Source organism: Psammomys obesus, unplaced genomic scaffold (assembly GCF_907164565.1).
Source record: "Psammomys obesus unplaced genomic scaffold, mPsaObe1.curated_primary_1811, whole genome shotgun sequence".
Lineage (NCBI taxonomy): Eukaryota > Metazoa > Chordata > Mammalia > Rodentia > Muridae > Psammomys > Psammomys obesus.
In genome coordinates, this window is record NW_026596131.1 from 1,977,538 (window position 1) to 1,997,121 (window position 19,584).

Consider the following 19,584-nt stretch of genomic DNA (forward strand, 5'->3'; position numbering starts at 1 on the left):
AAAAAAAAAAAAAAAAAAAAAAAAAAAAAAAAAATATATATATATATATATATATATATATATATGATGGAATTAGAACTTTGAAGACTTAGAAACAAAATCTTCTAATAAATAGATAAGGGATTTAGACAGATTAGCCAAAATCACCACATAATTAAACAAGTTTTTATTTTTATTATTGGCTCAGAGCTCCACCTACCATACCATATTGTACCTAATATTTTTTATTTAAATTTCCTATTATTCTCAAAATAACGTATGCACAGAGAAAAGCAAATACTGTTTAGAACTAGCGGTTGACGTTTTCACCCATCACCTCAGCTATACATCTCCAGTCCCTTTTGATAGAGTTTCTCAACATTATCTTCCAGCCCTTTTATTAAAAAATTTTTTTGGCTATCATAGTTTTAATATCAAATTAGCTCTTTGTTTTTCTGTAATTGTCCCCTTGTTTATATAGCATTTTAAAATTTTATTCCTCTAATGTTCTCTCTCTCTGTCTCTTCCCCGCTCCCTACCTACCTCCCTACCTAGCCCCCATCCTCTCCCTCTCTCTTGGGGGTATGGGGAGTGCATGTGAGAGAGTGAGAGAGAGATTCCCTGTGGCCATGTTTGTTTAAGTATACAAAGGGCATTTAGATGATTCATCCTTTATTGGAAATACCAACTCAGTGTTCATACATCTTAGGTGAGTTCTTTTATAAATTGTTTACATCCTTTAGCAAACAGTTCTCCAGCCTTTTACCTGAAGAAAAAAAGTGTGTGTGTGTGTGTGTGTGTGTGTGTGTGTGTGTGTGCATGTGTGTGTGTACACACTGAATGCCAACATTCCAGAGCTGGTCAGAATATGGCTGGGGTTTCAATAGTTACTATATAACTTTTACTGGAGGCCTTTGTTTTTAAATCTGTACCCAGCCTCTACTTTGCCCTGTGTTTGGTATCCCAAAGTTTAGATTCTCCCAGTGTCTCTACTTAGCATACATCTCTTTTCTGTGGATGCTGGGGAGGTAGTCAGCTGGATAGGAAATTCTAGTCTGGGTTCTCTTTCTTACTTTCATCCTCCAGAGGATGTACTTTTCATTCTTGTGTTTGTCTGAGGTTGTACAGTGGTATGTAACATTACCAGTTTCAAATTTCCTCATAAGAATACATTCTAAGTGAGGCATGATGGGTCTTAATTCCAGCACTGGGAGGCTTCTAGGAATGTGGGGAAAGACTAAATGACAGTGAGTTCTAGCCTAAGCTACAGAGTGAAACTCAGTGGGCTGGGGTTGTTAATCATTTCTTTTAGTAAGTACACGGTCATACAGGCCTCCGGAACAGTCCCAGATTCCCCTCATATTCATTCTCAACTCATCATGACTATAGAAAACATCTCTGCTTTCTTCTAAATATGGTGTCTAGCCTGTTCTTTAGAATAATTTAAATAAGTACAGAAATAGATAAATGCTGAAGAAATTCCAGCATTACATACAATTATTCACTTAGAATATGTGCTTGGAACCCATGTTCAGTAATCCAAACTGAGTCACACAACACAAATGGCCTCGGCAACATATAGCATAAATTCTCACGATGGAAGAGGGACAATACTCAAATACATAATATGTCAGATGGAGGTAGGTGCCAAGAAAATAAAAGGTGCTCTATCTCTCTACTTTGCTACATCTTAATTCCTCTTTCACCAAGGAAAGAATCCCAAGATACTTACTTTCCATATTTGAAAAGTTTAAATATAGTAAGTAGAATATTAGTGACTGTTTATTCTTTCATAAGAAATTGTCACATTCTAAATTTCATGATTGTGTCAGCTTTATAAATGAGTCTTTATGCCTTGAGATGGGATGTTTTTAATTTTTTATTAAACATTGTACAGTAAGTTTCCCCTTAGACTCGATGTTTGTTTAATATTCAAAAAAGTTAACTATTGTTTAAGTTGAAAATTAGTGACTATTTACATTTAGTTCAAAAATACTTTTTAAATTTTAGAATTCTAAAAACAACTTATAAATACATTTTGCATGTAAGGATACAACATGTTTAAGTGTATGCTAAACTTTGTATAAGAAATGGCCCCTTTCGTCTGGCCCTGGTTTATCAGGTATCTTCAGGGCTGGCTGCAAAGCTCTCCTCTGTGGCCTAGCAGGGCTGCTCCTCCCTTGGGGGGTGGGGAGGCCAAAGAGCCTGCCATTGAGTTCCTGTCAGAAATAGTCCCTGTTCCCCTCACTATGGGAAAACAATTGGTTACTGAGCTACCACAGGCTGCATCTGAGCAGAGGTTCTAGGTTATGTCCATACATGGTCCTTGGTGGAGTGTCAGTCTCAGAAAAGACCCCTGTGCCCAGACATATTTGGTCCTTGTGGAGCTCCTATCCTTTCCACTTCATCCTCCCCAATCAGTGGACTTGGAAAGGGGCAGGGAGGAGATGAGGGAGGGAGGGAGAGAGGGAGAGAGGGAGGGTTTGGGAGGGAATGAGGGAGCAGGATACAGCTGGGATAGAGAGTTAATAAAATGTAACTAGTAATAATAAAAGAAAAGAAAAGAAAAAGAAAAAGAAATGGCCGCTGGTTGAAACATGACTATCATCCTAGTAATTGTGCCACAGTACAGTTTGGCTGTAGAAGCTCGTGCTGTGGAAGCACCGAGCAGAAGCCAGTAGTCGTGCTTCTCACCATAACAGACCAGTAAGTGGATATCTGACTTCTAAATGAGATTCTCAAGTCAATATTTTGAGAGTCAGCTTGGTGTCATTTCCTCTAACAGTAATCACCACTGGTATTTCATAGTGCTCTTGCTGCTTCTTGTGCTCACTAGTGGAGGACACTGAAGAGTTGGTCAGAACTTTAAAGCAGTCCTGTTTATTGAAAAAGCACTTTCTGCTTGGATTGTAACAGATTCTGCTAGATCAGCATCTGTGGGTTGTGTCTCCAGTTAACATCTTGAGGTCTTCTGAGCGTACGTAGTAAGTGCAGAGGCCTAGATGCAGTCAGAGCCTTTCCTGTGTGTGTAAACTCACCAAGGATAAAAGTGGGTTTTCCAGGTTTTATGTTTGTTACTTTGATGTAGTCATAATGCATAAAATTAATAGGACTGTTAACAGGATAGCAGTGCATTGGCTTCTGTTTACTGAAGTTGTGACTTAAGAATGGGGACTCTGAACTATTTGGTATTTTGTTTTGTTTGCTTTTTTTAAACCTCATTATATCTTAACCGTATATGGTAGTCATTATTATCTCCATTTTATGTCCGAGAAAAAACTAATTCCAGTGACTATTTTTCCAAAGTTATGCCATTAATAGATAACAGAACTAGGATTTAAAGCCTGTGTGTGTAGGAATATTATCATTGTCCTCATTCTGTAAAAGATGTGACCATTGCTCAAGAGCCTACATTACTGCTGCTTTTCTATTGACAAGAAGGATCTTTGCTGAGGATTCTTTTGGGAACTCTATCAGTCATTGAATGTGCCTTCAAAGCAAGAAAATTATGATGAAGTTTCACCTTTCAGTCATTTTTCTGTGTTATATTTTTTCGATAAAAGGTTTCTACGTGGCTAGCAGCTCTTATCATGTTAGTGTTTAGTCTTTAAGTTAAGAAGATATTGCTGGATCCCCTGGAGCTGGAGTCACAGACAGTTATAAGTCACTGTGTGGCAATAGAAACTGAATTCAGATCCTCTGTAAGAGCAGCCAGTGCTCTTAACAACCTAGGCATCTCTTCTGCCTCATAAGGCTCCTAACAGTGGGACTAGGACATCAACCCAGCCACACAATCTTCAACTTAACATGTGTCCTGCCTACAGGATGTGCTTGCTGGAGCAATGATGGCACAGAACATGTGGGAATGGCCAACTAATGACCCTTTTATCTTGAGGCCCACACCTAATATTGTGTGTTTGGCCAGGAACCAAAGGCTGGTCAGCCCAGAGACCCAGGAGAGAACCGAATTCGAATGGGGAAAAAAAAAAAAAAAGTCAATGGAATGATTTCTAATAGGAGCAGATTCAGAGACCCACATTCAAACACTAGGTGAAGCCAGGGAAATCCTGAAGAAGGGGCAGGGGAGGAAGGATTCTAGGACCCAGAGGGGTCAAGGACACCAGGAGAACACAGCCCACAGAATCAACTAAGTGGGGCTCATAAGGCCTCACAGAGACTGAAGCAACAATCAGGAACCCTGCATGGGTCTGAGCTAGCACTTCTGCATATATATCTTAGTTGCGAAGCTTGGTGTTCTTGTGAGAGCTGTCTCTGACTCTTTTGCCTGTGGTTGGTACCCTTTTCCTCCTATTGGGTCACCTAGTCTAGCCTTGATAAGAGGGTTCATGCCTAGTCTTATTGTACTTTGTTATGCCATGGAGGAGGGATGGATTTAGGGGAAATGAGAGGTTTGGGGTAGGGGAGTGGGAGGAGCAGAAGTATGGAAAACTGTGGCTGGGATGTAATATATGTGAAGAATTTAAAAAGCAACTAAGACAACCACAAAAAAAGAATATGTGCATATGAAATAAGCTAATTAGAGAAACTTAACTGCTTTTAAAATGTATCATGGAGACACAAAAGCTAGATTTTTTTCAAAAAAAAAAATAGATGTAAGAATTCATTGTTGTTTTGGCATTCCTGTACTGCATAAGGAAAATGTCAAGTGATCTTGGTTCTTGGAAGCGGTTGTTGGCTCCTGTTAAAGCTGTCAGCAATAGCAGTCATCATTTTGACAATCTGGTAACATTAAGCATGTTGAACCTAATAATGGATATATTAGACACACATACACACAGGGCAGGGTGAAGAGAGAGAGGGAATTATATGCAAGGCAATGAATGACATGAAGATTAATTAGTATTGGTGTGGGTGTTCTTAAAGAGAACGTTGAGGACAAATGAGATCCAAGTCAAGCAGCAAGTAAACTATAAATAATGTTTTTATGTGTCTAGGGGCTTTGTCTTCTAAAATTCACACTGACCCAGATTTCTTCTACATTCATGATACCAGTATAGAGAAAAGAACCCTACTGTGTATTTGTCAACTTCGTTGTTTGTTGTTTGTCTTTAATCGGCCTCTTACAGTAGAATGGGTCAGAGCTTAGATGTTAGCCACTATGTTCACTACTATTAACACAATGATTTAGCACATAAATTGGTGTTAAATGAAGAAATTCCAAACTCCTATAATAAGACCCAAGTAGTCCTCCTCTTGTTGCTATTTAGTGAGGTCCAAAATACTTTATTTAAAAAAAAAAAAATCACATGTGCTGAAGATAGTGGTGCACCCTATAATAACCATAGTGCTCAGCAGACTGAGATTGGAGGGTCAGGAGTTCCAGTCTAGTCAGGACTGTGTAGGGAGACTTTATCTTGGTAGGGAGGAGGAAGCACGTGAGAGCTAGAGATGTAGTTCCATGGTAGAGTGCTTGTCTTCATGCACAGGGCCCCACGTTCAATTCCCAACACTGAAAAGTTATTAAATATTCTTTTTTTTTACTTTACATGTGTATTCATATTATATGTGCATATATATGCAAAAATATATAGTATGAATGAGTGTGATTTTATACTCATATACTTCAACCTAAAATAATTCATTACAACATATATGCAGGACAGTTCTTTGTTCCAGTAGGATTCTAAATAAGTAATGTAGAAGAAGAGAAATTGGAAAATCATCAAGCACCATAGTAATTATCGCTACAGAAAAAAAAATCCACTGTAGATAGCAAAGTTAATGGGTAAATATTTAAAGAGAAACGGGGCTTGCATAATCTCCAGACAATCTCTCCAAAGGTATTTTTAATCAGAAAAAGAATAGCCAACTTTACAGTGGCTGAATCTTAACTTCAAGTAAAATAGGTCAGCTTTACCAATAGCAAGATAGGCCAACATTAAGAACCCTATGAGTTGATCCATCAAGGAAACAACACTGTTTTTATGGTATTTTTCCCAAGAAGTATCAGAACATTAGACAGACCCAAACTGAGAGACTTTTTAATAAAATAACCGGTCAATATTTGAAAATGTCAGAGTTATGAATGACTACATGTCTCTTATAGATGAAAGGAGACTAAAAAAGAAATAACTAAATGCTGTGCAGGATCCTGAATGGGTCTTGAACAGGAAACACTAAATTTGAGTAATGTCTTTAGGCAAGATTACTGAGTGTTGTTTAGGATTTTTAGGTAAAATTATTATGTTAATTTACTGGCTTTTATGATTATATAAAATACTAATAAAGGAGGCTAGGTGAGGAATCAACAGAAGCTCTGTGTACTACTTTTGCAATATTTCTGTAAGTCTAAAATGAGTTCAAGTTAAAAAATGAAAGTTTCATTGCTTTAAAAGAAAATGAAACTAAAAAGAGGAGAAAAAGAAGGTAGGGCTCTAAACTAGAAAATTACTGAAACAGAACCCAAGCCTGGGAAATATTTTTATCCTCTAGTCCAAGAGTAAAAATTAGAATCAGAGTTAAGAGAGAAGATTAAGGAATAAAACAGTAGTTATTTACAGTGAGCCTTCAGGTACTAGAAATTACTAAAGTGACTGGTGTGGTGGCAGCTCACACATTTTGTTTTATGTGATGGGTGTTTTGCCTGCGTGTTCATCTGTGCATGGCGTGTTGTTGCCCGAGGAACCCAGAAGAACTGGAGCCACAGACAGCTCCGAATAGCCTTATGCATGCGGGAAATTGAATCCAGGTCCTCGGGAAGCGCAACCAGTGCTCTTAACCGCTAAACCATCCCTCTAGCCCCAGTCACTCACACTTTAATCTCAACACTCAGGGCGCTGATAAAGGAGGATCAGGTTAAGGCCAGCCTCATATGCATAGTGAGTTTCAGGTTGGTTGGTTGGTTTTCTTAAACTGACTTAATAGTTGAAGGATTGTGCTAATAAATAAATCAGGAGTATTGAATGGTGGATGGGCTTAAGAATATGAGAGCTGACCCAAAGGAAGAGCTATTGTCACTCTAGAATTTAAAAGATAACAAATGCCAGTTGTTATGTAAGCTACATTGTTCTGTCCAGATGAATTCCAGATAATCAAAACTGCCCTTCCTTAGTATGAGATATGCTTAATTCTTTCATAGGTATTCATTTGAAGTAGAAAATGCTCAATGGTGTGTGAAGGCCTGAGATTTTTAACACAAGCCTGGAAGACTTGCTGACACTCAATTCTTTGATAAGGCTTATGATATATTTTATTATTTACTGGATATAGCATTAAATCAAAAGTTGTTTCTCTCGCCCTCCCCCCACACACACACACACATAAGCTTTTGGCAATACTAAAGATGGAAACCAGGGTATCATTCATGTTAAGTAAGCATTCTGCCCACTGAGCTATATCTCTAACCCAATCAAAATATTTTAATATTGTATTAAATTTATTACGTGTGTGTTCAGGTGTCTAGGTCAGAAGATAACATTTGGAGTTGTAAGTCCCAGGCATTGACCTCAGGTTCTGAGGCTTGGTAGCAGTCATCTTAACCACTTAAGCATTTTACCAGTCCCCAATCAAACCACTGTGCTGACCTCCATCCTTTGGTATAGTGGCCTACCAGCCTCCCCTTTTGTTCTTCCCTTGTAGGAGGAACACAACATTTACTTACTGTCTTCCTTCAAATGAGTAATATAATTCTAGTCTTTTCAGATATATTTTGTGTAGAATTATTCTGATACAAAAATTTAGGTATTTAACATAAGTAACAAGAGATCTTGAAAAATAAGAATGCATCCAGGGAAAAGGTTGTGCCAGCTGGTCTGGTTTATTAAGGTAGATTATCTGAGCCATATCTAATAAGCTATAACTAAAATGAGTATAACTTCTTCAAAGCTTTAAAGTGCTGTATAAATGTGCCTTTGATCACTGGTTAAAAAGAAAGACTAGGAAAAAGTACATTTGTCTAGGCCTGCTTCCTGTTTTTATATGTAGGAAAAGTTGTAGGTAATATCAAAAGATAATTTGGAAGGCTAGAGAGATGACTCAGTGCCTAAGAGCACTTGCTGGTTTTCCAAAGGACCTGGGTTCAGTTCCCAGCACCCACACATGGCAGCTGACAATTGTCTGTAACTCCAGTTCCAAGTGATCCCGACGCCCTCTTTTGACCTCTACGAGCATCAGGGTCTCTCACTGAAACTGTAACTCATTAATAAGCTATGCTAACAGGCAGGAAGCTGCCTAGCTAGTCCTCCCTGGCACTGAGTGTGCTGACCCACAGCTGCTTTTACATGGGTGCCAGCACTTTGTCTGAGACATATCCGTGCCTATCACACAGTTTTGATGGAATTGATGGACTTACCCATACTACATAGCTACTTGGAAATGTGTAGTTAGTAACCTTGCAAATCTGAAGGTGTTGAGTGGATTTCTAACCTGAATTCTTCGAAGAAATCAAGATTCTATATTTGGAATGCCAAATACTAAATTTAAAAGAGAGGCAGCTTTAGAATGTATAACTTTAACACTGACTTTTGTTATATGAAACCTCATTAATTCAAGTACACATATGAAGGCTGCAGTACAGTTCAGTGTTACAGTGCTTGCCATGAAAAGCAAATGCCTGGGCTCGATTCCTAGTACTGGAAAAAAAAAGTCCTCTAAGTACATACTACGATTTTTTAACAAAATCGGAAAAAGAACCCTTCTTCTAAGTTTTATAATCTTCATCTATAGAATGATACCCTCTAAATTAGGTAAAAGGCAAATCATATAAGGCTTGCTGAGCTGTACATTGCCTCGACATCAGGAATCAATTGTAGCAAAATATGATGAGGTTACATACTGATTCAAAGGTTTGCTATTTGCTTTTTAATCGTGTGGAGATCTGTGTCCATATAGATGATAACTACTGGCTTTACGCAGAGGACAAGATTTCTGTTTGGGCTTCTTACACTGTCTTTAAGATAGATAACAAAGCAGAAACTAATGCACCTAAAGAAAAAAAGTGGCTTTTTTAAACACTCTCTTTGATTTCTAGTGCTCTTGTCAAGCTCAGACTTCATTGCTTCACTTACCAGCAGTTCTTGTCTTTAGCTTTGAATGTGCAATAACCTCTCCGGTGTTGTTTAATTTCCTTTATGCTTAATGAGAAAGATTTTTAAAAGTTTTAAAAGTGTTGGCATTACAGAATATATTAAAGAGATGACGACACTTATAGATTAGGAATGTTTTTGAAAATAGAACTCCTCTGTGGCATTCCCCGTTCATCCACGAGCGCTACCAGGATGTCTGAGTTATCTGTAGGCACAAAGCTAGTAGCTAAAGTGAACATACAGCATGGTGATGATAGTGAAGATTAAGAGGGGTGTGGAGGTGATTGTGTGGTGGTGCCGATGATAGCAAAATCAGAGGTTACTGCTCTCTTTCTGTGTTCTGAGCACCGTGTCACATTCTTCCCACACATCATTCTCCCCTACCGCTACCATGCTTTCTACAGTGCCCTCTTACTTTTCTAGGCATCGATGAGACAAAAGAGTGATGTGATTAAAGTCACCCTCTGTGCTAGGCATGATGGTATACTCTGGAGGCAGAGGCACAAGGATCAGGAATTCCAGGCCAGCCTGGGCTACATAGTGCAACCTTATCAAAACAAAGGAAGCCTTCTTTTGCACCTGCTTCTGAGGCAAAAAAGAACAACCAGACAGAAGATATGGAGTAAATTCTATGTAATTCTAACAGCTTACAACAGGCAGCCAGGCAGCCCAGAACGTAAATGTTTTATTAAGACTCATAAACTCTTAGAATTTAAACCCATATTTAGAAAAAAAAAAACACTTCTTTTCCTTTTTTTATCTACTTCTGGTACTTTTCCTCTGTCTAGATTTTCAGAAAATACTCACTAATAACCTTAAAATCTAAGTTATTTTATTTTATAGGCTTATCCTTAAAAAAAAATACAGCTGTACCAAAAAGTGATGTAAGCATGTGTATCTGCTGAGTAACATGATTTCCTCGTTGTTTTATTTCTAATCCTTTGTTACAAGAGTAGACTTTTCTGTACTACTGTGTTGAATAAATGCTAGCAATATTAATGTACATCTTCATTCTCAGTCTTGCTTGCTGTCTCTTACAGTCCTGTCTCTTATTTTTACTTATAGATTTAATGTTAGGTCATTATATATGTAGGCAAAGAACATGATCTAATTTTTGACCGTGCATTAAGTGTACACTTGAGTCGGTGGCCTTTCTTTTTATTAGAATAAAATGAGGAAGTGGGGGAACCAAGGAGTGTTAGGGAATTGTCATATGGTAGCCATAGCTGCTGATAACCCTGTTTGCAATCCCAACTCCCCATAGGTGGTTGCCTATCACTACTGCCAAGCAGACAATGCCTACACCTGCCTGGTACCAGAATTTGTCCACAATGTTGCTGCCCTGCTCTGCCGCTCACCTCAGCTGACAGCTTACCGGGAACAGCTTCTCCGGGAGCCCCACCTGCAGAGCATGCTAAGCCTCCGGTCCTGCGTTCAAGATCCCATAGCCTCCTTCCGGAGGGGCGTCCTGGAGCCCCTGGAGAACCTTCACAAAGGTACAGATGAGATCCAGAGGAGCCCTGCTCACTTGGGTTGTGATATAGACATGATTATGTTTATTACCTTGCTAAAACTAAATGTGCTACAGCTGCTGTTTACAGATTACAATTTACAAAAGGCTTTTCTTGGGTGGCGTGTGATAGGGCACACGTATAGCCCCAGCACTTGGGAGAGGCTGGGGTAGGTGGACTGCTTGAGTCCAGGAAGTTAAGATGAACCTAGGCAATATAACAGGACCCTATTTCAAAAGAACAAGTTCCTGTCGAAACTGATCCTTCCTCCTTCCTTTGTAAAAGTTCTCATTTTGATTTCCAAATGGTTTCCGTTTTCGTATAATAAAGATAATCGAGCTTCTGATCCTTTCTGTGGAATTAGAATGAATCAGTAAGGTTGCAGCACCAACTCACTGTTACGGAAGAAACTTCTATAGTTAGAAAATACCTGCAGCATAGTTATTACCCCAGCCGTGCAAACAAGGCATCCCATGGCTGTCTACCTCAGCACTCACACCAGAGACCCCTTCATTGCTCACTTTGAAAGGTATGTAAAAAGGCAGATGGCCATTTTGTGGCACATAAATTGTATCAGAAAAGCTAGTGGTTTTCATGAAAATGAAATTAGTGAGATCTTTCTCCCTCTCGTGTTCATGCCTTTCCTTCCTTTTTCTTCACAGCCCTGGCATCTGCTGAAGCTTAAACAGTCATCTCCTTAAGCCAACTCATGCCTTCCTAAACCTGTCTCTACTACACTTTGTTCAGTTTTGATTTGTTTGTTTTAGTGTGGAGAGGGAGTTGGTGTGAAGGGCTGCACCTCAGTGTGTACAGGCCAGAGAGGGAGAGCAGGTGTCCTCCTCTAGACTTCTCCTCCTTGTCCCAACACAGGCTCTCTCACCGACTGGCCACTGAGCTCCCAAATCTTCCTGTCTCTGCCCCACCAGCACTGGGTTTATAGGCATGTGCAGCCATACCCGGCGTTTTACATCAATGCTGGGACTCCAGCTCTTGCACAGCAAGTGCTCTTACCCCCTGAGCTGTCTCTTCACCCTCCTCTGTGCTCTTCTTTCAATTATATTTTACTTATTTATTTTGTGTGGGTGCACTCATACCACAGCTTGTATGTGGCGCTCAGAGGACAGCTTGTGGGAATCAGTTCTGGGTCGTTCTATCGTGTGGGTCCTAGGAATCAATTCAGGTCAGCAGGTATAGACGTAGGTCCCTTAGCCCACTAAGCCACTCCAGTGTTTTTGTCTGCACTAAAAGCCAAACAAAAAAAATAATGATTAAATACCTCAGTTGTGCTATTCAACACATTGTGTGTGTATATATAATGTATATACACTCTTAAAATTTAACGAGCATTTACTCTCTGCCAGATGAACTTTGTGCTGTACAAGTATTAGCTATTTCTACACTTACCTTTTTGACTAAATTCTGTGCAACTGAATTTAGAACCTTACTAGTGTTCAACTTTTATCATTCATACTTATCTTTCCTCCTTGAACATGGTAGATATTTTAGGAAATACATTTTGAATAGAGATATAAAAGGGGACACTGCTCATATGCATGTTTTGGTTTGGTTTGGATTTTTTTAGACAGGGTCTCTCTGTGTGGCTCTGGCTGCCCTGGAGCTCACAATGTAGATCAGGCTGGCCTCAAACTCACAGAGATCCACTGCCTCTGCCTCCCTTATGCTGGGCTTAAAGGTGTGTGCCACCAGTCCGGCGCTGCATGGATATTTTTAAAGGGAATGATACAAAGAGCTATGCTTTATAGGTGTTCAAAGAGAATCTACAGATGTTTGCTGAGTCAGCACCAATTCTCAACCATAATAACATGCTTTAAAACTTTACTACAAGATATATCTACTAATTTTTTTCTCTATAACCAGCTTTAAATGTTCCTATTAATGTAACTGAATGAGTTCAATTACTTCATCTTATTCTGAGGGTTTCTACTCACCCTTAAATCATGAGCAGCAATTGAAAAAACAGTTTACAAAACATTAAAAATTATATGATTAACCCAAAAGAAGAAAAACAAAATAATAGAAAAGATTAGGTAATTCATATTAAGGAATTAGTTGTGAAATATAAATGGAGTAAGTAAATCAAAACGTAGAAACTATCAAGACTAAGAATGAAATCTGATCCATATGCTGATATCTTCATAAAGTTATGCAAATATGACACAACTGAAAATGAAAGGATAGAAAAATAAATGGTGGATAAAACATAAACCATAAGAAATCTGGAGTAGTTTATTACATCAGAATAGACCTCTAGACAAGCAATATTAGTAAAGGCAATTAATAAACATGAAAACCAATTTATCAAGAGGTAAAGTAATCCTATATTATGTAGGATTTCCGAATCATACATCAAAAACTGATCAAAGAGTTTAATAATGGGGGTTTTAATGCTTCTCAGTAACTACTAAAACAAGTAGAGGAAAAAATTAAAGATATAGATTTCAACAATTATCAACCAGCTTAGAACATTACCCAATAAATACAAAATATTTATCTTCTTCAGGAAAACATAAAATATATTCTGAACTATAGAAAAAGTCTCAAAATGTCTAAAAGTTATCTGAGTATGGTAGTGCATGCCAAGAATTCCAGCACTGGATGCTGGATGAGAAGGCTGTCAGTTCAAGACTAGGTTAGACTACATAGTGAGCTCCTACCTCTAAAACAAACAAAAATCAAAGCCAAAAATCAGTCTAGGGAGTGGCTTATTCAGTAACTTGCAAGGACAAGTTTAATACTCAGTGCCTATATGAAAACAGAAAGGGAAGTAGAGGCATATGCTTGTCATTCTGCTGCTGGAGAGAAGGGAACAGGTGGGTCTCTGGGGCCCAGTGGCCAGTCATCTTCATGTGCTGACCAGTGAGAGAGCCTGTTTCAAAAAAATAAATAAATAAAGTGACAACATCTAAGGAGCAACACCCAGGATTGTCCACCTGCCTGTGTTTTGCAGGTGTGCACATCCCCAAAAAGTTAAAATATTGCACCATGCGTCCCCAAAACAATGGAATTAAATTAAAAATCAGTAACAATAAAACCGTAAGTATAAGTTAACCTGCTTCTAAATAACCTATGGGTCAAAAAGCAGGTCATACAGAGACTGTTTACTATTTCAGAGTGAGTAATATAAAATCACCTGTGTACATTTCTGACTCAAACTAGGAAAATAAACTTAGATGTAGTATAAAGAAGAAAGTGATCAAAGAACAGAAATGGTTGCAGTAGAAAGATGATGGGAAACTGAATAATCAAGCTTCAGCAAGACTGTTCAAGAAAATGAGAGAGAAACATGCCTTATCAATATAATAAATTAAGAGGTGATACCACTACAGTTTGTAAAAAAATATTTTTAAAAAGAAACCATTACAAACAACTTTATAACAATTGACAGTAGTTGGCTGCCCATTGAACACTGACATGTGTATAACTGGTAAACCTCATTAGACAAAAGAAAAGGAATTCTTTGGCAATATCTTTCATTGTTTTACAATGTCCATAACATTAGGGAATTCTTTGTATTTTTTTTTTTGTTTTAAGTCCTTTAAAAAAAAAAAAGTATGATGATATCTTAAATAAACTTACCTGTTGACATCTTATAAAACTACATCCGAAGTAACATTTAAGTAACAATTACCAAGAGGAGGAAAATCTCAAGCAAGCCATTAAAATAATATCATCCTGATTAAAGGAGACTTTTGGGGAGGGGTTGGTTTTGGTTTTACAGTGCTAGATTAAATCCATGACTTTTGTGTGGTGCACAGCTATCATCGAGCTATATTAGCCAGCCCATATTAGCCCCACTGTAGAAAGAAGAAATACTCATATTTTACTCATAGAATGAGTAGTGTGTTTTACTGGAAATTTATGTAAACGAAGTTTGGCTTTATTAGCAAATTAATGGTTTCATTAAAATACTCAGAGCCAATGAGATGGCTCCTCAGTAAGCAAAGGCACTTGCCTCCAAGCCTGTAAACCTGAGTTCATCCTCTGGGGACCACATAGTAGGTGAGAACTGACTCTATACACATGCGCATACATCACATCACAATTTTTTTTTTTAAGAAGTGTTCAAAATGATTTTCAAAAAAATACTTTTCTATGGGTGCATTATCATCAGCCTTTTTATCTTCTTGAAGATCTTAGCTTAGGAATCACCTGGGTGAAGTTAGGAAGCATGTCAAGGGCAGGGGCAGGTGTGTGCTGGTAAGCTTTCAGCAGTCCCTTGGAAAGAAGGCTGACTTTAACACTCCCCTGTTTCCACCGGGAAACGTTCCCGCCAGAGCCAGTTTCAGGCTGCACCAACTGCTGAACAACTGCTCTTGACACTAGTGGGCTCTCCTGCAGCAGATAGGACTTGTCTGGTGCGACAGGAGGTGCTCAGCCAACCAGATGCACCTAGGCATTTTCTCTATGGAAATTAAGACAGTTAAGCTTCAGAGAGCCAGATTTCTCAAAAAATCAAACATGTAACAATTCCCAATTGTTTGGGTAATTCCAGTTAGTTCCAAGTAATTGCTCTGTATTTCCCTTTTTTTTGGGGGGGGGGCAGGGGGCTCTGAAAGACTGTTGTGTTTTCTTAGTACCGCATCATTAATACCATTTTAATAAAAAAAATCATTATTATAAATTAGAACCAAAATCTGTATTTTATTTCTTTTCCTGAAATATAGACACTTGAAAGTAATAGTTAAAATTACCTGGCCTATGAGTATAGTTCAGTGGTAGAATACTTACCCAACATGCACAAGGCCCTCACTTCAATCCCAAGCATTGGCAAACACACACACACACACACACACACACACACACACACACTCACACACACTTCTCTTCATAATTTGAGAACTGATGTCATATTAGTAAACTGAAATTAATTTCTTTGCATAGAACTTGAAAAAATGTGTGCTCTATGTAAAATAAAATAGTATAGTTTATTTTTTATGTTTAAAAATTAAAAGAACCAGTACTTTATAGTAGTCCAGACCTCTTATCTTTGAGCCTAACTTCATATCCTGTTCAGATTAAATCTGTTTCTTGATTAGATACCCAGAAGTGTTCATCATTTAGGAAGCTGCCAGGATCTTGAGATCTGACCTGACAGGTCTGTCCATCCCTCCATCCCCTCTTCCCAGAACACATTCACATAAAGTTCTGCTTACCACCTCAGGCTTTAAGAAATTCGCAGAAGAATGTGTGATATTATTATCTTTAAGCTATTATAGAAACAACCACAGTCTGTTTAGCTTTTACATGTGTCAGTGTATAGTGGATTTCCAAATGCAAACCCTCAAAACTCCAACTGTCAGACTCTCACAATGAAAATAATGATATTCTTGAAACTATAATATACACATGTTCATGTATGTGTGACCTAGTGAAAAACCAACTAATTCACCAAATGAGTGATTACATGTCTTTATAATAAGTTATACACTCTGAGTATTCTAATGAATTTTTTTCAGACAGATATATGATCAAAGATGCAATGAGAACTCACCTGTCCATTTGGTAATTGTGAAGTAATTTGTTTCTTTCTATCTCAGAGAGAAAAATCCCAGATGAAGATTTCATCATTTTAATTGATGGATTAAATGAAGCAGAATTTCACAAACCGGATTATGGGGATACAATTGTATCATTTCTAAGTAAAATGATTGGAAATTTTCCTTCTTGGCTCAAACTAATTGTAACAGTTAGGACCAGTTTACAGGTATGTGTTTATTTACTTTTGAACCATAGATTATCTCACTTGTAGGGAGCTTAAACTGAAAAAGTTCTAGATCCAAGTTCTCTTAGCTCTTCTTAAACCTAAGAAAGATGTTCTAGAAAAAACATTCTCTCTATGTGACTCTCCAGTTCCTATTCCCATTGTTCTGGGTAAGGCTTCATAAAATGTTCCTAAAAATAGCATTAAAAGGCTAGGTGTGTAATCCAAACACTTGTGAAGCAGAAGAAAGAGGGTCATAGTTCAAGATCAGTCTTAAAGGAGAAAAAAAATAGCATGAAAAGAGAATCTATTCTTTAGACTTTATCCTGATGTAGTGATACAAAAAAAAAAAAAATGCCTCACACTTTGAATTTTATTTCACACTTTTCATCATTTAATGTTATACAGAATCTAGTTCAGCCTGCAATAGAGGTTCAGACTTTCTGCTTCTTCCTTCAATTCTATTTGAGCTCAATTTTTGGTAGTGTGACTATGACTATAAAGTTGTCTGTGCATATGCCTTCCTCCAGCAAATATTAGCAATATTAGGGCTTTAAGTTAAATTTAATACAACTAAGAGATAAGGTTTTATATTCTTTAAATTATCTCTTCTACTCACTACTAACAGCTTAAAGGCATGAAAGAACAAGGAATGTGGAATTGAGTCTGTAAAAAATACTGGGCTAAGGACTTAGAGTCGGTAGCTCCCGTTCTTTTGTGTTCATATGTGGTTTGGAAATGTGTTTCTCATCTTACTAAAAAAATAAAAAATAAAAATCTCAGCCCCTGCACAGATGTAGCCCATGGCAGTTCAGTGTCCAAGTGGGTTCCATAGTAATATCTCTGACATGAACTGATTGGCCTGCTCTTTAATTACCTCCCCCTGAGGGGGGAACAACCTTACCAGGCCACAGAGGAAGACAGTGCATCCATTCCTGATGAGACCTGATAGACTAGGATCAGAAGGAAGGAGAGGAGGACCTCCCCTATCAGTGGACTGGGGGAGGGACATGCATGGAGAAGAGGGAAGGAGGGTGGGATTGGGAGGGGGCCACAGGGGAATACAAAGTGAATAAAGTGTAATTAATAAAAATTAAAATAAAAAATAGAAAAAACTCTCCTTGATATCTATATTCTGATTGTGTAAGTAAAAAAATATAGAGGATGGAGCTTATAAGCAGAAAAGCAGGGGAAAGTTGATGTCTTAAATTAGCAACAGTGGTAGAAAACACAAGAGATATAATCTTGGAAACATGTGGGAAGTACTCCTGAAGACCAATGAAAAGCAGTTGATCAGCCAGGTGTGGTAGTTTCACATCTGTGATGTTATCATTCTGGCTGAAGCAAGAGAATCAAGAGTTCTAGGCCATTCAAAACTACATAGTAAAATTCAAAAAGAAAAAGGACTCGATGGCAGACTGAATGTGAGTACGAGCAAGAAAACAAGAATGAATCCTAGGGTTTTGGTGAGTACATGAGCGAAGATCACAGATGCCTCCAAGAATTCAGTGTCAGGGTCAGTGATGATGCAGTTAATGTGTTGATACAGGGAATGTCTTGCAATTGAGTATAAAATTTAATAATTTTTATTTTGACACATTAAGTTTATCTATGAGACATCAAAATATAAATGCTGGGTACACCAAAACACAAAGTGGAGAGAGACTCAGAGGAATTAACTAATCTGGCAAAATAGATGATATTTAGAACTGTTTTAGAGAATGAGAATGGCTGAAGAAGAAAAATTAATAGAGACCTGAGCCTGAGGTGGGCGGGGAAATGAAAGAAGCTGGCAGAACTGGCTGGGTGGAACTCGTCAGTGCGATAAGAAAATGGGGATGTGTCTTAAGAGCAGGCCACTAAAAATAATTTCCCCAAAGGCTGGGGGAAGATGTGGTCGTCTGTCAAAACATTGCTGAGACCCTGAGAAGATGAAAACTAAAAGCTAATTATTGGATTTGGCAAGGCTAAGGTTATTGATATTCTTGGCAATAACCATTTTAGTGAAGTGGTAAGGTTTCATTTAAGCCAGAGTATAATGAATAAAGAGAATGGGAAGAAATGTTCTTCAGTTTGATCCTAGAGTACCCTTTCCAAAGACCCATAAAAAGTATCAGTAATAGGAAAAGCCATGTTCTTACTGTGTGCATAATTTGCTTTAGCCTATGGATATCAATCTTAATATGGTTTTCTTCTTTGGCTACTCAGAAATTTAGACTGAATTTTGGACCTAATAGTTTATAAGAGAGTTAGGGGAAACTGAAGGTCTTTCTGTCTCTATCTCTCTCTCCATCTATTTTAGGAAATTACCAAGTTGCTGCCTTTCCATAGGATTTTTTTGGATCGACTAGAAGAGAATGAAGCCATAGACCAGGACCTACAGGCCTATATCCTGCACCGGATACACAGCAGCTCGGAGATCCAGAATAACATCTCACTTAATGGCAAGATGGACAATACTACATTTGGCAAGCTCAGTTCTCATCTCAAGACCCTCAGTCAAGGGTCATATCTGTACCTGAAACTCACATTTGACCTCATAGAGAAAGGCTACCTAGTGCTAAAAAGCTCTAGCTACAAAGTGGTTCCTGTTTCACTCTCTGAGGTTTATTTACTCCAGTGCAATATGAAGTTCCCAACTCAGTCTTCCTTCGACCGGGTGATGCCTCTACTGAATGTGGCAGTGGCCTCTCTCCACCCTCTTACTGATGAGCATATCTTCCAGGCCATCAATGCTGGGAGCATTGAAGGCACACTGGAATGGGAAGACTTTCAACAAAGGATGGAGAACCTCTCCATGTTCCTAATCAAGCGCAGAGACATGACTCGGATGTTTGTCCACCCCTCTTTTCGAGAATGGCTTATCTGGAGAGAAGAAGGAGAGAAAACCAAATTTCTCTGCGATCCCAGGTAAGATGCAGATCGGTGATAAGGAATTCTGAGCCTGTTTCAAACTTATTGCAGGGAGGGTGGATATTGAAAGCAGTGAGAAATGCTCTTCGTTGAACACTTCCCACAGAGGAGACTTTCCTCTGCCTCTTCCCAGTTTGGCATTGTGTTGCCTGCTCCTCACACTATACCTCACAGGAGACTGAAGCGCTACAGCACTGGGTTTTTATTGTCCCTGTGGCCCTGCTGGTCACCAGACCTTGTTGTGATAACTGTGTTTGTGGTCATGCTTCTCAGCCTTCGTGCGTATTCACTAGACAGCTAGTTCCACATTTTGATGGTGATATTAAGCTAGGCAGAAAAGTGTTTAGGATGTTTTCCCAGAGAGGCATGTTTGCATGGAAAGAATAGGAACTGTTTAATCCTCTAGGAACTGGCA

General features: G+C 38.4%; 1 protein-coding gene across 6 annotated transcripts in view; it reads left to right on the forward strand.

Annotated features, from left to right (window-relative positions):
* Tanc2 (tetratricopeptide repeat, ankyrin repeat and coiled-coil containing 2) overlaps positions 1–19,584 on the forward strand; it is a 311,126-nt gene that overhangs the window by 227,457 nt on the left and 64,085 nt on the right. For all 6 annotated transcript variants that reach the window (XM_055592099.1, XM_055592101.1, XM_055592102.1 and 3 more), the window contains 3 exons: positions 10,288–10,519; positions 16,093–16,259; positions 18,559–19,166. In XM_055592099.1, the coding sequence (XP_055448074.1) occupies positions 10,288–10,519; positions 16,093–16,259; positions 18,559–19,166 (1,007 nt within the window). The remainder of the gene's footprint in view (positions 1–10,287; positions 10,520–16,092; positions 16,260–18,558; positions 19,167–19,584) is intronic.